This window comes from Zerene cesonia, chromosome 15 (assembly GCF_012273895.1).
Source record: "Zerene cesonia ecotype Mississippi chromosome 15, Zerene_cesonia_1.1, whole genome shotgun sequence".
In the NCBI taxonomy this organism is placed as follows: domain Eukaryota; kingdom Metazoa; phylum Arthropoda; class Insecta; order Lepidoptera; family Pieridae; genus Zerene; species Zerene cesonia.
In genome coordinates, this window is record NC_052116.1 from 9460299 (window position 1) to 9482862 (window position 22564).

General features: G+C 36.5%; 2 protein-coding genes across 2 annotated transcripts in view; one reads left to right on the plus strand and one right to left on the minus strand.

Annotated features, from left to right (window-relative positions):
- The window catches only part of LOC119832153 (probable aconitate hydratase, mitochondrial), a 17129-nt gene extending 10875 nt beyond the window's left edge, over positions 1-6254 (minus strand). The window contains exons 1-6 of the mRNA XM_038355763.1: positions 6036-6254; positions 5682-5762; positions 5399-5542; positions 4111-4302; positions 3692-3878; positions 3373-3459 (exon numbers count right to left, since the gene is read on the minus strand). Of these exons, the coding sequence (XP_038211691.1) occupies positions 3373-3459; positions 3692-3878; positions 4111-4302; positions 5399-5542; positions 5682-5762; positions 6036-6068 (724 nt within the window). The 5' untranslated portion in view covers positions 6069-6254. The remainder of the gene's footprint in view (positions 1-3372; positions 3460-3691; positions 3879-4110; positions 4303-5398; positions 5543-5681; positions 5763-6035) is intronic.
- A 1421-nt stretch (positions 6255-7675) lies between these two features.
- On the plus strand, positions 7676-16758 carry LOC119832154 (exocyst complex component 6). Its single transcript, XM_038355764.1, has 17 exons — positions 7676-7870; positions 8067-8213; positions 8392-8497; positions 9222-9360; positions 10016-10187; positions 10612-10687; positions 10880-11018; positions 11450-11584; positions 12166-12321; positions 12916-13051; positions 13333-13418; positions 13747-13957; positions 14306-14398; positions 14681-14795; positions 15076-15172; positions 16083-16283; positions 16437-16758. Exons 1-17 carry the CDS (start codon positions 7850-7852, stop codon positions 16675-16677), a joined length of 2271 nt encoding a protein of 756 aa, XP_038211692.1. The 5' UTR covers positions 7676-7849; the 3' UTR covers positions 16678-16758.
- Positions 16759-22564: the final 5806 nt, after the last annotated feature.

Consider the following 22564-nt stretch of genomic DNA (forward strand, 5'->3'; position numbering starts at 1 on the left):
ATTTTTTTAATATTCATTATATATTTTCATATAAAATTTTAATTATTTATTTTTTATCTTTTAATAATTCTGGTGTTGTGTACCATCAACCTCTTATTATTCATATACTTTAATCCTCGATCTAAGGTTGCCTGGAAGAGATCGCTACCTTAGCGATAAGGCCGCCTATTTTTACGTAATTGTGTCGTGTGTTTGTGTCCTTTTTGTATTTGTCCTTTTGTATTGGTGCAAATAAAGAATTATCTATCTATCTATCTATACATTTGAAACCCTTTCACGCGAAAACTACTGGATCGACACCAAAAACTTTTTCACCATTAGTAAGCTGCAACTTTACTGAGTAATAGCTATAGGCTATATTATGTATATGTATCACGGCCGAAGCCGGAGCGAACAGCCAGTGTTTGAATAAAGTTTTATTGAATAAATTTTGTTGCTTTCTTAGCTACAAGTGCTAATAAATAAGTATTGTCGATAGGCATAGGAATCAGTTGTAATGCTTAATTTTTTCTGCAACAATGTAATCAAAAAATGAACCCAATTAACTTATTTTTTATACGAATGCTCTTTATCTTCATAATACGCTAAGGTTATCGAGATGCTCTTAGTAAAAATAGAAATACCAATTTCGTCGCCATAATACGTTGATAACAAAAAACACTGATACATTTTATTTTTATATTTTTGAACTTACACTTACATTATTTTATACTTAAAGCATGTGGTAGTCGAGCACGCTTCGGCACGAATTGGGCTCGCACCGGGGAAGTATCGCACCCCCACAGAAGACCGGCGTGAAATAGCATTCTGCTGTGATTCGTTCGGCGAGTGGGGGAGACGGAAGCCCATATGCTTTTCTTTACTCTTCCCAGTCCTTTCTTTAATTTCCACTTGCCAATCGTTTCTTAATCCCTTCTTAATTTAATTTATAGTCGGCAATCCATTTGTAGAGGCGTAAGGTCTACCATGGACCATATGCCTCTCTAAAATGTTCATGGGCGTTGGTAGCGCTAAACAACAGGCGTCCCACTAGCTCCATTGCCGACTGTGACATAAAAAAAAATACGCAATACGTCATCATGGAAGAAATAACCACTTGACCCGATATAAAATTCAAATGTATGAGAACTCGTTCAAAAAGCGAAAACGTAGCGTAACGTACGGATAATCCTATCCTATTAATACGAGTATTATAAATGTGCATGTTTGTAAGGATGTGTGTGTGTGTGTTTGCTGCTCTTTCACGCAAAAAACTACTCAACCGATCGCAATGAAATTTAGTACGTAGATAGATGGAGAACTGGAATAACACATAGGCAACTTTTTATTCCGATATTCCTACGAGATGACTTACGCGGGTGAAACCGCGGTGCGCAGCTAGTTGCATATATTTCAACTAAAATACTTCGTTTTCTAAATCGTTAAAAAGTATTGAATATTCGAGAAATAAAATTATATTTCAAATTTGTTTCTTTACTAATAATTTTCCACAATTAATGTCTCATTAAAACAATTAATTATAAATAATTAACACGTTAATCACTATTATCCCAGACATATGCACCGGTGCAGTGGATAATGCATATCTATTGACACAGAGGTCGTGGGTTCATTTCGAGGAAACGTGTATATGAATCATACAATATATTAGGTAAATCTATTTGGATCTATACTAATATGATAAAGCTGAAGCGTTTGTTTGTTTGAACGCGCTGTCTAAGGAACTACTGATCCGATTTGAAAAATTCTTTCAGTGTTAGATAGCCCATTTATTGAAGAAAGCTTTAGGCTATATATGTACAATGGGCAAAGCCGGCGCAGACAGCTAGTTTCAAATACGTTTATTCATCTTCGAACATTTAAATTTTAAATCTCAGATTTATAACCGACAAGGATAACTCTTCAACAAGATGAAACCGCAAAACGGATTTAGATGAAGCGTGATATTCTATTGTCTATATTATATCTTTAATAATAATAAATAGAAAACACAGAACGTATTAAAAACAATATTTAGAATACAATAAATCTAAAATCAATATCGGCTACTGACCTACTAATGGCGAATGATATAAAAGCGAAAGTCACTCGGTCTTTGTATCTTCTTCACGCCTATACCACTGAATCGATTTGGATGATATTTAACACAATGATAGTTTTGAGAGCTGAGAGTGGACATGGGAGAATTTGAAATTGAATCGAAAACGCAATAACACGCAATATGCAGGCGAAAATTTAACGCGAAAAAGCTAGTAAAAAGATACACCCGAATTTTATTCCGAGATGCGTATTCAAAAAAAAAAATTCATAAGTAACCAATATTAAGTAAGTAAAAATTTGTACCAATCATAAGTAGATATAAAAATATCAATATAAAGCACCATAGCATTGACAATCTGGCGCTCCGCCACACAACGCTGCATTTATTTTCGGCCACAATTTCTATTAAATCGATTTAGACGCTACCTTGGCCCTTATTGCCTAAGAAATAGGGACTATTTACTTATAGATGATGTTAGATTGATTCAGTAAGCAAAAGTTCTATGAATGGAATGTTATTGCATATTTATTTGTTTGAATTTAGAATGTCACGTTCACTTTCACGATTCGAAAACATTTAAAATGATATTGGAATGTTTTTATTCTATTTTAGTACCTACATATTTTTATTTCATTTTATAAGGTTTTTTTTATTTATTCTGCAATGATGATTGAACAAAATGGAAACGATTAGAAATACGCGGGATACGTCAATTTGACATTTAGAAATTGGTTTCTCTTTTTTAACCCTTTAGAAGTGAGTTTATTAAAATTGATCACATAAAATAATTTACATATATTCATTTGCCTACATCTAGGCTCGAACTCATAACTTCTAAGTAGGTAATTTAATCACTATATGGTGATATCAAATATACAATGCTGATTAGTGTAATTGAAGCGAGAACAAATCTTAAGTGCGACAAGTGCCATCTCTTTTCCTCTCGGATTGAAAGACAAGGATGGTATGAGAATAGCCTACAATAATTCCAAATATAAATTAAACGACACAACTCCAGCGCCATCCCCGTTCTACGGAAAACGAAACACGTGAAGACTTCTAGAAAAATCTCATCTATATAATACATTTCTCATGCAAATATTAATTACATTAGAAAAATGAATGTTCATAACAATCTATAAAAACAGCTGATCCGATTTGCATGAATTTTTGTAGAGAGATTATAATCTGGATAACCAAATAGGCTACTTTTTCCCCGGGTACCACACTACTGACGCCGCGGGTTCCAGCTACTTATACATATTTTAACGAGTCATTCCTTTCTGCTTGCAAAAAGAGCAATTTTAGTTAGCTACTCTAAGGTCACTTACCAGTGAGCTTGACTCCGATGACCTTAGGGCATTTTAGCTCCCAGGGGATGTCGGCCATCACGTCCACAGCATCAGCTCCACCGACACCTGGGGGGTTCATAAAATTTTATATTAAAAATGTTCAGAGACAGAGACATGTAAAACAAAAATAACTAGCTCTTCTATGTAGAAACTGCTTTCAAACTGGTGCTAAATGGTGCTAATAAAAAAACTATGTTATGACAATTCAACAGCTTTTAGAAGAAATCTAATTGAATAACAGTTTTTAAATAAATTGTACTTATTATAATGCAAAAAAATAATTAATGCTAATACTGACCAATACACAATCCTCCGAGACCACCACCATTGGGTGTGTGCGAGTCGGTACCGATCATCAGCAGGCCGGGGAAAGCGTAGTTCTCCAGGATGATCTGGTGGATGATACCAGAGCCTGGCTTCCAGAAGCCCACTCCGTACTTGGCTCCCGCCGTCTCCAGGAACTTGTATACTTCTTTGTTGATGTCCTGGGGTTCGATAATTAGCATAAATTGTTTATAGGTTGAACCATGAACATCTATAAAATAAAATGAGTAACTTATTTTAATGTAATTTTGGTGATTCTGACATAATATTATTGTATTTATAAAACACTCAAGTGAGTTTCCTTCCTGTGTATGTAATTGGAAATTAATTGAAATTTATATATAGTTTGATTTATATATTTGAATAATATATAATTATTTTACTTTCTTATACCTTAGCCCTGGCCAAATCCTTTTCACCGCCAATCTGAGCTTCAATCAAGTGGTCACAGTGGATGGTGGAAGGCACGGCTACCCTCGGTAGACCGGAGGAGATGAATTGCAACATAGCCATCTGAGCGGTGGCATCCTGCATAGCTACTCGGTCAGGACGGAGGCGGAGGTAGCTGGTGCCTCTTTCGATTTCCTGTTATTGTTATAATCGATAAAGGAATCAGTATTTATGATAGTTGATGTGTTGAAATAAAAAGTTGCTTAAATTTTAAATAAATTATGTTAAAATCGTTAGTTAAAGTAATTTATGCAAAAGAAATAATAAAGGGTAATTGTTTTTATTAAAATTGATTGAATTGATTGTTCTTTAAGCCACGGGATCTATTTTAGAAGGTAAACACTTATTTTTTTTAGGTTCAATCAGTTGCAACTTTGGTACATTCAGATTAAATTGATCCACACAACAATAAATGCAGAAGTAAATTTATTTCATGCTACACATAATTTATATCTTTTCTTCTTCTGGTTATCTTCATAGATTTTAGTAATTATGATTTGGCTACTTAGTTTATCATAAAATATTACCATCCTTTTCTCTGTTCTTTAGGAAGAACTTATAAGCATATATAAATTTTGAGATACATGTAATTATTTATCAAAAATAATATGTTCTTAAGAATGAAATACCAGTTTGTATTTTTTGCTGATAAAATATTTACTTATATTTTTAGAAGCTACAAGGATTCTCAAGTTACTTCAAATATTATACTGAATTTGGGCACAATATATCATGGATTTTTTTCACAAAACCATATTAATATATGTGTGGCTACTTGTAAGAATCTATTTATTTATTCTTTTTCTTTACAGTGTTGTTATATCATTTAACACACTTTGTAACATGTGATCTTTTTTCCAATACTTATTTTTTAGCAACAACTTTATTTACTTGATTATTAGTAATGGCTTTTGTAATATATGTTTACGCTGGAAGCATAAAAAATTAGCAATCTCATTTTTTTCTATTGTTTTATGCAATCAAATTAGATCAATAGTCTTGCAACAAGTAATTAATATTGTCATTTCATTTTTCATTAAATTAGTAATTTGCGTAAGACTCAAGAAAAACGTTTTTACTTCTGCTTACACAAATTACTAATGTACACTGACAAAAAAATAAAAAACCAAATGTAAACAACATTGAATAATAAATATCACAAGTGCTCTCCAAAATTTATCCTTAAAGTCAAAAGCAAGTGTGTCAAAGTCGTTTATCGAGATTTCCTTACCTGTCCTTTAGGGTCATCGAGATGAGAGTATAAAACTTTTTCAGACAAGGTCATGTCCCGACCTAACCGTTTCTTAACCACCTCCAAATTCTTCGTCAACTTGTCGTAAGGCAAGGGAGCCTTGTCGAACTTCGACATGGCGACCTAAAAAACATAATTAGCACACTTAGAACACGATATAATCGTCGCATATCGTATTTTTCGCACTTGCATCGATTACATAACAATGTCACTATATCACAGAAAACTTGTACAAAAACACATTTTTCGGGGGTAGAAGTACCTGGGCCGCTGCGGCGGTAAGCGGGGAGACGCTGAAGCATCTTTGCTGGATCTCCAAGAGAACGGTTCTCGTCCTGCCACCCTGAAAAAACAATAAACTGAACATCCTCGTGACTATTATCCAGTGCGAACTGGACAACGGACGCAAATTACCGACGAAGTGATAGCAATTACAGCAGAGGTAACCAAAACTGACCTCAAATATGTGACCTCTCATTCAGTAGTTATCATTAATGGTGTCTCCGATGATAAAATAGTAAACAAACTGCTCGAGATAAATTATGAATAGTGAACGAGGTCATTATAATAATAAATTTATTACTCGTGGAGCGTGGATGAACAACGGATATCTTACCTGGCCATGCAAAACTCTCATACAGTGAGCCATGGTTGCCGGACCCCAAATATGATACCAATAAAAATATTAAAGCTTAATTTTAGAATTAAATAAATTTAGGCAGCATCGATTTTTATTAAATTTGATCACTGCACAATTAAATATTACTTAATAAATTTATAATTATTTGGCCGAACACACGACCATCCACCGAGCGGAATATTTTTGGCGAAGCAAAGTATAATGGCTATGGCAATTGGCACTTGGCAGTGGCGTGTGGTTGGCGTTATGACAGCTGTCACCTTATTAGTGTTGGAACCTCGTGAGTAGTCATTTACCACATTTTTCATTAATGCGTAAAAACGCAAGAGTAAAAACACTGCCCTGAATTTAGTTTCTAAATTTAAAAATAAGAGGCTTCTGATTACAATGTCCTGATTTTAGGTACAGAATCAGAAAATGGACATTATAAGTCTTTCTAATTAGACATCTAAATGATTTATCTCCCTTTCGCTTGTGTATAATAACACTGAATTTAGATGCTTTAATTTAGTCGTCAAGAAATTGTAATCGTATTCAGCGAGGTATCATCCTAAATTTAGAAGACATGCAATTATTAATTATTTATATTAAGTAGTGGTGGATCAGTGGTGAGAACCTCGGACTTCAAAATCGATAAGTCAATGTTCGAGACCGGGTGAGCGTACAGGAAATAAATTGATTTTTAAATTAATCTGCACATGTGGAAAACGTCACCACTGCATAAAACGGTGAAGGAAAACATCGTGAGGAAACTGGCAGGAAACCACCAAAACATTTTTCAGAAGGGGTATCCACATACTGAAAGCTACTTTTTAGAAGATTTTTGAAGTGAAACTTCTTTAGAATCGTTGTGATTTCAAACCTGATGCAACGGAAAAACGACAGGTAAGAGACAGAAATACAAAAATGTGTAGAATGAAGCCGGCAAAGAATGAGACAGAAATATACATACTATTTTATTCATTCTTTTGTCGATTTACTGAAGTTTCACTTCTATCATGTGTGAATCGCACACACACCTTTTTTTGTAAATAAAATAAAATTATAATCTCAACCTAATTATTTTTTACTTATATTATGACAAAAATGGCTCAGAATTTCAATCAAAAAATTACAAAAGCATGGATACATACAATATGAGTATACATTGTCCATTTATGTCTGTGTGTTCTAAGTGTTGTACATGTTTATTTAACTCACTTGCTTGTGGAGTGCTGCGCAACAAGGTGAGAGTGTTTGTATCCTTTTGCGGAATTGTCTTTATTATTAGGAAAAAATATTACAAACGTTAACTAAATTGTGTACACGGAGATCATTACATCAATATGTATTATCTAAAAGATGTATTTATTTTACAGGTCAAAAAAAAAATCCGTCAGAAATCACCTATGAATAGCTTCAACACCTATGGGTATGTAATGAATAGAAAATTAAAGAAATAGTAAAATCTTGTGGTCATCATATGGAAAGGAAGACATATTCCTTACTACTCTCGCTTTTCAGCTGCAAGCAAAGAGTAGTATAATAAAAGTAGCTATACCGGCTACAAGTGCTGTCAATAAAAATGGCAGATGACAGTTGCAGATTAATCATAAACGTACTCTTTGAATAAACGTCACACAGCGCAGTCAATTGCTGTGGTCAATTGTCAAAATATGTTATGATTTGATGATAAATTTTATTTATTTATTTTGAATTTTAATAAATAATTAAAAAATACATCAGGAAATTATCCAAAGGCAGGAAAACGCTTGAACATTGGAGTGTGGTTAATATTTTAGCTTATCGTTATGACGAATGCAACTATTCAGGTATTTTATCTTGGTAAAGTGTGCATAAACGCCTCCTACACAAATTTCAATATCAATTTATAAGTATAGGTCAGAGTATTACATCAGAGTAGTTTTGAAAATTGTATTAAACACTCTGTACATGAAATAATTGCGTGAATACAATGGTTAATCCAGTTATAAAAATCATGACGTAAGTTTCGATGTTTGTGATTAGGAAATAGAAGGAATAGACGACTACTGGGGCCCAGCATTCAGGTCGGTGTATGAAGGTGAGGGCCATGAAGCATTCGTTCAACAGTTGGATGAGAGGATCAAGCAGCATGACAAGGAAATTGAGAAGCTGTGCAATTTCTATTATCAAGTGAGTTTTGTTACTATAATTAAGTGCTAAATTGTGAACAACATTGAATAATTTTTTTTTCATGAGCACTGAACTGAACTGGTGTTTCGCCAGATGGTATGCGAGCACCATAATAAACGGATATCCTTAAAAGTTTATTAAAATAATCAAGCAATGCTTTTCATTCTGTTATTTCCAGGGGTTCATAGATGCTATCCATGAGCTGCTGCAGGTGCGGACGCATGCTGAGAAGCTTCATACAGAGATATCTAATGTTGACGCCAATGTTAAGGAGACTTCAGATAGTAAGTTCAATTTAAGTATAATAGCCATCTTATAACCTTGTCTAAGTGATGGAACTTGGAAGCCCTGTGTCTTGGAAAGCATGTTAAGTTATGTGCTTGGATTGAGACAGGTACCCATCATTACTGAGGAGAGTCAGTAATGATGGGTACCTGTCTCAATCGACTGGGACCGATGGATTGGTGAGGTAGAATTGAGAGTCCATTGTGAGTGGCATATATTATTTTTGTTCTAGCCTCTATGTCTTCCGATGGGAAGACTTCAGAGTGATTGGTTATCTCTACTTGTTGCTCATAAAACATTTTTGAATTAATTATTTGATGATCTTGTAATAGTTAACTTTAGCCAAACAATACAAACAAAGAATAAGTTTTTAATTTGTAGTAGTACGTAATAAGTTCTTAGGATTACTACTTTGTTGGATTTTTTTTAACAAAAAGCGATGCTTTATGAGGGTTCATAATGTTTTCTATGTATATTAAAAATTGGAATTTTTTTTTGGCCAAACATATGGCCCTCAATCTCAGGCCTCAATCAATCCCAAACAGAATGACATATAGATTGTGGGATAATGTAGACCTTGCTCACTCACTCTGATTGAAATAAATTAAATCGTTCATATTTAAATTTTGAGGGAATTTTTTTTCATACGTTGACAAGACATGTTAGAACAGAATATTCATTCTTTGCTTTTTGCTTTGAGAAATTTGCTTAAAATTTTTCTAGGTCTTTGCACCCGTGCTGAAGAACTGATCAGAGCCCGCCGAGTGGAGCTGAACATCGCGGCAACAATAGAGAAGATGGAGTTGTGTCTGCCGCTGCTCACCACCTACTCCAAGCTGAAGGCACAGGTTGAGGCTAAAAGGTTTGTGCCTATGTGTCTCTTGATTAATTACTTTCTAAGCAACTGTGTTTCATGTTTGGATGTTTTTGTAAGTAGTTTTCTATCGAACGTTTACATTTTATTATTTTTTCTCTTTTTATTCTCATCAGTTAGATATGAAAGACATGAATATAAACTTTATATTTAAACTGCTATAGTTTTTAATTTTATAGTAGAGTTAAAATTAGTTAATATAGTAGTGATAAAGTTTATGAGTTTATTTTTTTTCTGTGAGTTTGTGACATTGTAATATTAATTTCATTTAAAAAAACCAAAACGAAGCTACAGACCCTGGCTAGTGCGTAATGAAAGATAAGAAAAAAAAAGTCATTGTCATTGGACTACGGTCGAATCGATTTTGATGATTTCTTTTATTTGATATTAGCGGTCCGCCCCAGCTTCGCCCGTCGTACATATATAGCATATAGCCTTCATCAATAAATAGGCCATCTAACACTCAAAAATTTTTCAAATCGGATCAGTAGTTCCTGAGAATAGTGCATTCAAACAAACAAACCCTTCAGCTTTATACACAAGACAATTTGAAGGCGTTTTAAAATTGTTATTAAGCAAGTCGGGGGGAGTCGGGATGCTAGCGGCTAGTTAGAGCATTTAGCACGTAGCGCATGCGCCGCAGATACTACCCGGCGCTGAAGACGCTGGAGCAGCTGGAGCAGGTGCAGGCGGCGCGCTACGCGTGGTGCGCGCGCATCGCGGCGCACGTGCCGCAGCTGCGCCGCGCCGTGCGCGACGCCGCCATGGCCGACCTGAGGGACTTCCTCGAGACCGTGCGCGGCATGAGTCCGCAGGTCCGCACACACACACACACACACCCACCCTGTTCGCATTTCTCTTTTTCGAATATTCAAGGATTTTAACACGATCTTAATAAGTATATGTAAAAGTTTGGGGGAGGGGGGGGGGGGAATATTAGATTTATGTTTTATGTTTTGTATGTATGTTACATAAATGTACTGCAATTCTACACAACTACCTGCTTGATGTAGTTAGTTGATACACAAAACACAAAAGCGACATCTGTATGTAAAATCAAATACAAGAAAATACAATTATTCATTCAATAGAATATTACACACACACAGTCATTCTTAGTCTCTAATGAAATTTTCGCACCAGTAGCAGTTTCAGTCATCTTAAAACAAAGAATAGTTTATATGATTTCAAATACGATAAATGTTGTAAATATTTAGTTAATTTATATTTAATTGTTAGGTTGGAGCAATGGCTTTAAAACAAACACAAGAGATGCTCGGGAGAAGCTTGGAGAATATCATTAAAAGCAGAAAAGGTGAGTGATCTAATTGTAATTTTTATGTCAATATGGCGGGGGGGGCAGGTTGAAATATTTTTTTTAGGGACTAATAAAAAAAAACCCAGATTCGAACCCATGGCTCCTCGGTTCCACGATCACTAACTGTACCAAAGATCAGATCCAAGTACCTTAGTGGCAACATTGTGTAAAATATTGGAATGTTCGTAGAGACGGCAGCGTCGGGTTCGGGCAGTTCGGAGAGCGCCGCGCAGTGCCCGCACGAGCTGGTGGACTTCAGCCCGCTGTACCGCTGCATGCACATCCACACCGTGCTGGGCGCCAGCGCCGAATTCGTGCAGTACTATCGGTGAGTATTATTACTAGCTGTCCGCCCGCGGCTTCGTCTGCGCGTTCGAAGAATGTTCCCATAGCTATGAGTTGTTGAGTTTAATGTATACAATTCTTAGTGCATTATTTTGAGAATCTCGTAGGGTTCAGCCTGAGTTTGAACCTCAATAATTAAGCATTTACCCAATATATTATGGATGTATTTATATATACAAAAATTCATGTTTGAATCACTTTATCTAAAAAAAATCCCATCAAAATTGTTGCGTAATTTTCCTGATCTAAGCATACATACTCCGGCGGCAAAAGGCCACGAGCTCGAATTGCTCCTCGAGATAATTTTTTTTTCTATTCTTTAAAAAAGTCTCAAAATTCAATCTATTTCAATTTTTTTTAAACTAATCTAAACTTTAATTTAGGGTTACTAAACATATAGACCTGTTCTCATAGGGCCCAACGCAAACAACAAGCGAGTCTCGTGGTCATTCCGCAGGGCAACCTGCACGACTCCACCCAGGGCATGAAGAACTACCTCAACGCTGTGCTGGGCTTCTTCATACTTGAGGAGCATCTTCTTAAAACTGGTGAGTTGGTTTTGAGGTTACTTTTAAGGGTGTTAATCTGTTGTCAAGCCATTGAAAAAATCTTTTTTTGTTACGTTTTTATATATAGCGTATACAATGTATATACAAAAAGCATAAATTAATACTATGATAAATTAAAAATATTAACGTTCTTTTAAGGTCCAGTTTGACAAGCAATTGTCACCTTCCATTTTAATATAATTAAAATTTATTCATAGGCCCATATCCTATTTTTTACCCCTCCCAGTCCTTTCCTTTATTCCCCTCGTCAATTCTTTATTAATCCCTTCCCAGTTAAAAGTTGGCAACCCATTTGTAGAGGCGTAAGGTCTGCGCACGACCGTACGCCTCTCCAAATGTACGCGAGCAGTGATAGCGCTCAGCATGAGGCGAGCCATCAGCTCACATTAAAAATTATAATATTTAAAATGTATGGTATATTATTTCTCGTGGCGAGTGGTGTATACTGAGTGTACACATATTAACATCATTGTGCCATTATTTTGTATAAACTTTACTTTCTGTTTTGTACAATAAAGTATTAAAAATAAATAAATAACGGTATGTCTGTCCGCGCGCCGGCGGCGGGCTGGTGAGCAAGGAGTGGGTGGTGGAGACGTGGGGCGCGGCGGCGCGCGCGGCCGGCGCGGCGCTGCGCGCGCTCACCGCGCTCAGCACCGACCCCACGCGCATGCTCGCGCTCAAGCACCAGCTCGTGCTCTTCATACACGCGCTCAAGTGGGTACCGCCCGTGCGTGCGCGCGCGTGCGTGCGCGTGCGTGCGCGTGCGTGCGCGTGCGTGCGCGTGCGTGCGCGTGCGTGCGCGTGCGTGCGATACATAAGTCTTAGTCATAGATTGCTATGATTGCATAGATAGTAGAATGCACGTTAGAGAAAACTTGTTCATTCATGTGAAATAACATTTTCAATAAGTGCATGATATAACCATAATTCAAGGGCAAAGTGAACAGGCTTCTAGGGAAGGGCGCTCTATCTTAGACTACATCTGTGCTTACCAGCATGCGAGACGGTAGTCAAGCGCTTGAGCAATGTGAAAGAGTCAGATATTAAAAATTACAATTAAAGTCGAATTCGTAGGCAAACCTGTGTATTAAACACATACAACGCAGTCATAGATACTTGCATTTGAAGACCTAGACGTAGTATTTATCGATGAATAATTTTACATATATCAGTATGCTCCTTCGAGTCGGACATAAATTACCAAGCCTATGGATACCTACTGACAAATGAAATAAATATTTACACTATTTGTAATTCACACAGAGTACATTTTTCCAAGGCTTACATCAAATTCCTATGTATGCTCAGGTGCTACGGCTTACCAACGGACCCTCTGCCGCAACTACTACAAGAAATGGCGGAACATTACACGGAAGTGCTGATGCAGCGATGGGTCGTGGTCTTTAGGGATATATTGGACAACGCGTCGTTTTTGCCTATTGAGGTAGGTAGAAAAGAAATAAAAAAGTGTAATTAGATAGTCTCAGCTATTGTTTTATAAAGAAAACTGTTTAATTTCTCTCCGGACTCATGTTTTTACATAGACCAAGATAATGAAAGATAAAATGCAAGGGATTGATCATAATTGGCGAATTGTCTTGTGCCTTAATTATTTGTTGTTAATTAATTGTATTTGGAATTTGGCTAAGTTTGTTTGTTTGTTTTGATTATTGAATTGGAATTTTGTAAAATGGACACAAGAGTAAATATTTTATTTTAATTCAGGTGGAAACACAGGAGCAATATGACGGCGTAATGGATACGTTTCCTTACGACGGAGATGAGCTGGAGACGCAGCCTTTCCCGAGGAGGTAATATATAATGTCTTACAAAAAAAAAGTTAGAGTAGGAACGGTTTCAGTATTTTCAATTATGTAATCCATAAATTGTGTCGCACGTTAATAGGTAGCAAGATATTGTGATCTAAATTATTTATTTTATTTAAATGCATACATAAGATTTAAAGTGTGTGAAGTCACATAATGGGGGAGGGAATTTTTTAAAATTTGACAATCCGTGACAAGGAGGTGGAAAAAAACTAAAATTTGTGGATAAGTGGTACTGAACTTACTATAATTTAAACAGCATTCAATATTCGTCTCGAGAGGCTAAAAATAATAGATCGTGGTCCGCGGTCAGGTTCCCGTTCTCGTCGACGGTGCCGGCGGTGTACGTGCAGGTGAAGGAGTTCATCTACGCGTGGCTGAAGTACTCGTCGGGGCTGGGGCTGGGCGGCGCGCGGCGCGCGGCCGCGGCGCGCCACTCCGCCTCGCTGCTGCTCAGCCGCTCCTTCGCCGGCTGCCTCTCCGCGCTCTTCCGCCGCCCGCTGCCGCTCATGCAGCTGCTGCAGGTGCGCCCCCACCACCACCACACTACCCGGCTCGAAGGATCACTGGCTCCTTCGAGCCGGGTAGTCGTGCTAGTAGATATACGCTGTAACGCGATGAAAAGGAATACGGATAAAGTAATCGTATTCAGTAAATTAAAGTACAGCTCTCTAATTTTACTAGACTAAAATGATGTAAAAATGTTTTAATATTTATATTTGCTCTACAATCTATAACAGCTGTTATTTACTGTTGATTATAATTGTTGTTATGACTCAAAGAAGAAATAGTAACCTCAGGTAGTAGGGGTAGGTAGTATGGATATTAGATCCATAAAGAGTGATAGAACTAAAACGCATTATTTATTTCAGATAATAGTAGACACACAATATTTGGAAAGTGCGACGCCGTACCTTTATGAGTTTATCAGCAACATCACTGGTTCTGAGCTGGTCACCACACAGGTAAAGTTTCATTTATCATAAAATGTATTTATTTGTTGTCTTCACGTCGAAACGGAGCGATTTTATTATATGATTGATGATAATTTTATTATATGATAATGAATACATAACTTTCCGGCTCGAAGGACCGTCTTATGTACCATGTCCCTTCAATGATGTCCTTACTCAAATAATGTAATTCTATCATTTTATATGCTTTATCAGCTTAATTCAAATGACAATTCAAGTAATGACTATAAATAATTAATCAATAATGAATAAAGTGAATTTGTGTTCGTGCAGGCGGCGGGCAGCATGTTCCAGGCGGCGCGCGACGACGCCGAGCGGCAGATTTGCGAGAACCTGCAGAACAAGGTGGACGAGTTCCTCGACTTGGAGAACTACGACTGGCTGCTCGGTGGGTTGGAATTATTGAAAGAATAGAAAAAAATATATCACGAGGCGGGATTCGAACCCACGTTTTTTTTGCCAAATTTTTTGCTAAACCGTAAATTTCTATTCCTTAAAAATTTCTCATTTATAATGGATTTAATTGCTAGAGTTGGGAGCATACATCGTGACACTGGATTTTTAAATATTAATATTGAGATTAGTTAAACCATATTAATATGATTCATTTATAATTAAACAAGGCCTAATAATGTTGAGCATGTGTGTGTGTGTATGTGTGTGCGCAGTGGAGCCGCGCGGGCAGGCGTCCTCGTTCGTGACGGACATGCTGAGCTACCTCACCGGCGTGCTCTCCTCGCTCGAGCTGCTGCCCGAGCGCGCGCGGTGAGACCATCGCTGTTTGTTTTTCAGCTGGCTAAAAAAGGGCAGGTCTAAGACTACCCGCAATTTTTTACCCGCAACAAAGAGGTTGGCTAAGACTAGAGCAGATGTTAGACTACCCGCATTTTTAGAGGACTAAAATAGAGTAGGTTCTCAATTCGATTGTATTTTTTTGACTTCGTGATTTGTGAACTTTCGACAGGGTGATCAGATTATGATGATTCTTTTTTTTTAACTTGGCCCAATTCTGATATTTGTACCCTAAATAGATGAGCATTGAATTGTGATTGTTATCTTGATAAATATAATATTAGTCTTATGATATGATTTAATGATATTATTTTAGATGATGATGTTATTTTTATATTGTGGAAATATCTCAATATCATGGGTAGATTCAATATAATGGACCTTCGATTCTATAATGTATAAAGTCCAAAAGATGGCGCTATATTAAAAATCGCCTAATTTTTTTTACCGTGCGACCGAAGCCGCGAGTGGCGGTTATTTATTTTGTTTGTAAAATGGCCTGTTTATTAAGTGGGCGGAGTATCACTCGTCCACGTATCTGTATTTTTATTTTGGTGTCGATTACGCTTCGGCACGAATTGGGCCAGCTCGCCCCGGGGAAGTACCACACCCCCACAGAGCACAGGAGTGAAAGTATTCTGCTGTGTTTCGTTCGGTGAGTGGGGAGTTCTTTTCCTTACCCTTCCCAGTCCTTTCCTTAATCCTCTTGCGAATCCTTTCTTAATCCTTTCTCAATTAAAAGTTGGCAACCCACTTGTAGAGGCGTAAGGTCTGCGCACGACCGTACGCCTCTCCAAATGTACACGGGCGGTGGTAGCGCTCAGCATGAGGCGAGCCATCAGCTCCACTCTGCTATACTCGTGTATATATGTATGGGCGGCAGCGTGGCGGCGGTCCGCGCGGCGACGGCGCGCATCGCAGTGCGGCTGCGCGCGCTGCTGCTGGCGCCGGGCGTGCGCCAGGTGTCGGCGGGCGCGCTGCACCAGCTCGACCTGGACGTCATCCAGTGCGAGCAGTTCGCGGCCAGCGAGCCCGTGCCCGGCCTGCGGGAGGGCGAGCTGCTCGAGTACTTCGCGAGCCTCAGGTGAGCCGGCGGCTCCCCACTGTGTTGGGGAGAGGGGGGGAGGCGGTCGAGCTGCTGGCATACGTTGCGAGTCACAGCTGATCAGGTCCTACTATAGGTGCGGTAGACGGGGCGAGATGCTAGACGAATAACACACAATTTTTTTTCCTCCAGACAACTGCTGGACCTAATAACCGGGTGGGACTGGTCCTCCTACCTCCACGACATCGGCATGGAGGGGGGCAAGTACGCGCTGGTCACCCCCCGAGACGCGGCCACCCTGCTGGAGAAGCTGAAGGAGGCGGAGCAGAAGTCTTCTGTCTTCTCCGTGCTCAAGAAGAACGAGAGAGACAGAAGGAAACTGCTGGATACCGTGCTGAAGCAGCTCAAACAGCTGCAGAATCAAGACGGTTGATTTGATTCGATTGTTGTATCGCTTTGTTAAGTTATTTTAAATCTGTTTATGCTGATAATAAATTATTTTTTGTATAATGTATGTGTGTTTTTTGTGTTATTTTTATTTCCTGCACCTTTACTTCATCAATCATAAGATGGTGGAGTTATTCGTTATATCTAAACTATTATTATTAATAAAAAATATATTTGTAAATGAACACCTTAATGCAATAATTAAGTTAAATAAAATTGTACTTTGAATTTTAGGTTTTCCTCATTGATAAATAATAGCATTAAAATTGTCACTTCGTTATATCGGCCAAATAGTTTCATTCAAAATATCAAGAAGTTCGTCGAAATTGCATTATTAACAAATTTCAAATAGAATTGCGCATTAAATATCACAATTTGTCAACAAATAATAAAGATAACTTAAATTACGGGGCAACTAGTTTTCAAGCACACCAGTGAAAGGTGACGATGAAAGTTAATTGCGAATAGGGAAATAAAACTTAAGATCCGAAATAAAATCCGAAAATTCAGGATCAATTAAGATTAAATTAATGAATCAATTTTAATTACATCAAAGGCGAATTTAAATTATCTATTTAAATAAATATCGCTAATATATGTATCAGTTAGGTAACTGTTAAAATGTATTTCTTTACTCATTCAAAGCATGTTATATGCCTTCATAACTGCATTAATATCTGAAGTGAAGCTTGTTAATGCGCCGCGGATTTACCACGATCCAACAGAATCCTGGCGTGAAATATCATGCTACTGCGTACGATGAATGGGGGAGATGGAGACCCGTTTCCTATTCCTCACCCGTGCCAGTCCATTCCTTACTTCCAGTTGTTCCTTTCCCCGTAAAAGCGGACTGCAAATTCGCAGTATCTACCTCTGCGAAGGTCCATGGGCGGTGGTTACCATCAAACGAATCACGAGCTTCGTTTCCAGCTAAGACATAAAAATCCTTTATTATTATATTGCTTGATAAATAGAAAGTTGGGGGACATGATTTTTTTCGCAATTCTATCATTCTCGTTGCATGAAACGCCACATTATGTATATAAATATTCATAAACAGACATAATTATTCATATTTAAAACACTTAAAATGCGAGACAAGTTCCAAACAAAATTCACTAAACATATTGCGTGCTGTCGAAAATGTCACAAAGAAATGTGACCTGACCCAGTCCAATCAAGAAATAGTGACATTGCACTAATCTAGATATAAGTATTTTGTTATGATATCTAGTTAGGCGGGTTGTATAGGAGCGATTTGACCGTAGCTTGTTAATGCATTAACGTTTCATTCATAGGAAATCGTTTGTTATCAAATTTAGCATTTGACTTTTGATATTACTTCTTTAGACTAGATATCGGTATGTATAAATTCTGAGTTACCAGTTGATTTGATCAAATTTTTTGTAAAAATTGCAGGAAAATATGTGAATACAGCAAAGATGGCTCAAGACATACATTTTCACATTATTTTTAAACAAAACATTCTATTCTATTTACTATTACAACATTCTAATATCTTACAATGTATCGTACCTAAAGTATTTAAGTTAGCTCATTATAGCGTTTATCTCATTAGGAATATGGCTGAATTACTTTTATTTCCATAAAGTCACCATAAAGAGTCATACAACTGCAAACGCAATGAGTCACAATGTATATTCGCTAATCGCCAGGCTTGAGTCACTCTAGTCCCTAAACCCTAGTCGTGAGCCGACGCTGGCGAGGTCGCTTACATCTGACCTCTGCCGTCAAACTGCAAACGACGAGTAATCTAATTAAATTTCATATTATTTTTGAAAGTATATTGCGTTTATTGAAGGCTAAGATACGAGCTCATCTGAAGGTTTATATCCATTATTTTTTAATGTAAAAACATCACATGAAATTTCTGTAATTGATTTTTTGCTTAATTAGGTGGTATCACGATTGGAGTACGAGTTATTTTTTTTAAATGTCACGTTTATTATATCTTTGATGACGGCTCGGGGCTGTTTCCTGGGTCGAATAAATGAAGGAAGGTAAAACGCGTACCAACTGATTTCGAAGCATGCTTGAATCCTAGATTAGTATTGTTTAATTATTTGTATATATTGGAAAATTGTAATAAATTAGACATTTCGTCTACAAAACGCAAAATTTTTGGTCGGAGTTAACCCTACAATGCTTAATTTTTAATTTATTAGACTAAATGTTTTTGATTCTATTTTCTTTAAAATAAGGATTGTACATTGGCTTATATCACAGTTGTTTGTTACACGTTTGAATTAGTATATATTGTCAATTATCTCTACCAGTTAATTAAAACGATAGTTTTTTATAATCGTAAAGCGTTATAAGCGGAATAAAAGTATCGATATCTGTCCGATATTATCTATATGTGATTAAAAAGCGAAATGACGATAATTGTGTCAAAGTCAGTGAAGAGTGAGTCACAATCGAACATGATCGAGTTTTTACTGAGCTTAAAGGTTAACATTAAGCTTATGTGATTTATAGTATAATATTGTATTATGTTTTTTAATAAATAATTAATTTAACACGTTTTAGATGAAATATATGTATATATTTATAGATAAAGATGGTGACCGGTGGATGGGCGGACCGCATTTAAAACAAACTAAGTACAAAATGACTATGTATAACATAATAAATGCGAAACTACCTTTCAGTAATCAATTTTATTTTAGAAAATTAAGTAACGTCTCTTTTAGACTCGATTTTCACCCACTTTAAAGGGAAAGTTATAATTTTCAATATGTACATATTTTAATCGGTGAAAATACAATAATTTCATGAGTTTTCATTATTATCGACAGGATTAAATGTTTTCTTCGCTTGGCAAGTGAGTAAATTTTATTTCATTCTATCATTTGCATTAGTTTTCTTTAAACTATATTTATTTTGAATTTAAATTGCCACGCAGAACGATACTTATTTTCCTTCAAGTATGTATACGTAGGTAGGTGTAGTCAAGCACTAAGGCATTTAGATAAGCTTGTATTGCCTAACTCAGTCCCATTTGAGTGCTAGATAGAAATAGGAGAGATAAATAGGATTTGTATAGAATATTGAGGTTGCATTGTATATTATGTTAAAGCCGATTCGCATATGTGAGTGTAGCGTAAGAGCCATTGCTATTGAACTTATTTATAATTATATTTAAGCAAATTTAAATATTTGAAACGCATATAAATTTCTCTGGGACTAAAATGAAAAACATTTTTTTTTTAATTTTTGTATCAGATAATTTTTTTTTTACGTTTCGGTATAAACTTTTTGACAATTCAAAAGTTCATCTAAAAGAAGTGATAAATAAATACTTGAGGTTTTAATTGTAGTACAATATGTCAATAAAGTTGAAATTGGAATCACTGTTTCTGTGTTACGTGTAAATTTTTTTTTAACTTCAATCATTTTACCTCACTACAAATTGTCATTTAATGCAACAGATGAATGCAAATAAAATTGCCTAAAGTTAATTTATTTATAATCGACTCTAAAATGATACATATCTTGCAAACAGATAATGTATGACCTTAAAGAAATAGTAACACATAGGTCTATAGGTTAACGTGTGGGCTGACTTGATCTGTCGTAAGGTGAATAAGATTTGTAATTGTGTTTGATTAATTGATTTGAGTGCCAAATGAGTGCGGATGAAGCAACTGTTTTTACACCTCTATATTTGAATTATGAACTTGATACATTGCGGGTCGATTTATTACTAAAATAGTGTATTTTTTATACGCTTCTTAATGGCTTCACTTGTATGTTTGTGTTATTTTTTAAAGTGTTAGTCGACAAAGAAAGTTGCCTGTTGATAAGCAACCAGCAAGCATAAACATTTGCTGAGGTTACATACATGCTAGGGCTAATGGATTTCGGATTGGATGCCAATAAGGAATAGCATGGATTCGTACAAACTTTCAAGTTTTTAATATTATTTATACACAAATTCCTGTTCGTTATACATTCGTTTCGCCATAAAGCTAGTCACAAATGTGTCATTTCCCATCGTAAGTAGCACGAATCGGTTGCGATTTTTTAATTTCAATCTCACGACTCGCAGAGGCCGGCTACCAGACTCCATTTGTCAAAACAGACGTGGGCATGTGACCTACTATATGTCCGTTATAATGGGACATTAATTCTAGATAAGATTAAGCTATATTGATTTGTATGACAAAGGTTTTTGGGGTTCCAGCGCGAGATGATATAAACCATCCTACTGTTAACAAATAAAAAGAAAACGTTTATTGTTTGTTTAAGATTCCAATTGAGTCCACCACGGTTTTCAATTATTTCATATTAATCAGGTTAAAATAGGTGAAACATCAGGCAAGTGTTTGTCGGACTAGCAACACTAAGGTTTCTGCTTCCGTTTCGTACGCCCCCCCCCCCCCCTCGTTCGTTCCGTGTTGTTCAAGTCCGTGTCGGACTCGCTATTCTCCTCGGATCATCTTCCCATCTGGTGATTGCTTACCGTAAGGTGAGCAACCAGCTAAGTTGCCACCTATGCCATAAAAAAACTCTTCAAACGTTTGTATTTTGCGAGCGAGAACGGAGACCTAGTGATCTGCGATACCAGTTAAAGCACCAGATCAGACACCAGCTCCTCCAGCAACTGCTATTTTTTGATAATTCTTAATAGGTGCATACTAAGTATGTGAAGAGAAACAAATAAATGATTTGATTTGATTGATCTCTTGTTTTGCCATGACCATATAGTAGACCTTGCTAAATAATAAATACGCATCCAACAATAGAAATATGCGAAGAATGCTGTAGCTTACAAAAAAAACCATTTACGTATATGTTGTACTAAGGTAGGCTGCCAAGGTGCCCACATCCGTGAGAATGACATTGTTTATGTTATTGATCGAATATTGTTCGTGTATCCATTGAAACAATAGCAGAGTTTGTCTTGTTGTTAGGTAATTTAATTGTAAAACTTCCTATGTTTTTAATTTGGACTACATTTGCATACGGGCATCTGATACCTTTGACTTTTATGTATGTAACTTAAGTTTCACAAACCTATTTAATATTATAAATCTTACAAACATTAGGTACTAGCTGCGCCCCGCGATTTCACCCGCGTAAGTCCGTATCCCGTAGGAATATCGGTATAAAAACTTTCCTATATGTTATTCCAGTTGTCCAGCTATCTACGTACCAAATTTCGTTGCAACCGGTTCAGTAGTTTTTTGCGTGAAAGAGCAACAAACACACACACATCCACATAGTAGGAAGTAGGATATTGGATTCTCACGCAAAATTACTGTAATGATTTAATTTCAGACTAAAGATAGATAATGTATAGAGTCAGGGAGAGCTTACCGTTTGTAAACTAGTTAGCAATAATAGGGATTGGAATAAGGGAGAGTACTTAGTGCACACGAACGCAGCCGCGGCAGAAAGCACGTATATATTCTACTAACCTCTATTTAGATATTATAATCGTTAAGTTAGGTAAATTGCTGTACCTAGGTTTTTACATAGGCTCAGCACCCGTTATTACAAACATTTTTTTTCATCATATTACAAAACTTTTTAATGATCTAGCGGCTAGAATAACACATAAACATATATATAGCATATGAGTCTCACAGATAATGTAGATATCTATTGGTAAAATAGTATTTAATATTGGTCATGTAGATCCAGAGATTACTGCCTGAAACGTCACAATATCACAAATTCACCAGCTTGCTTTCTTTATAATATTAAACTAAAGTATAGACTAATCTTCACTTATATTTCATATACTTATTGAAAATTGACAGTTTCATTTTATAATTTTATTATCTTATCTGTGGCATTAGTCAAGAAGCCAAGAAGCGAGTAGTATAGTACGTATTATAAATACA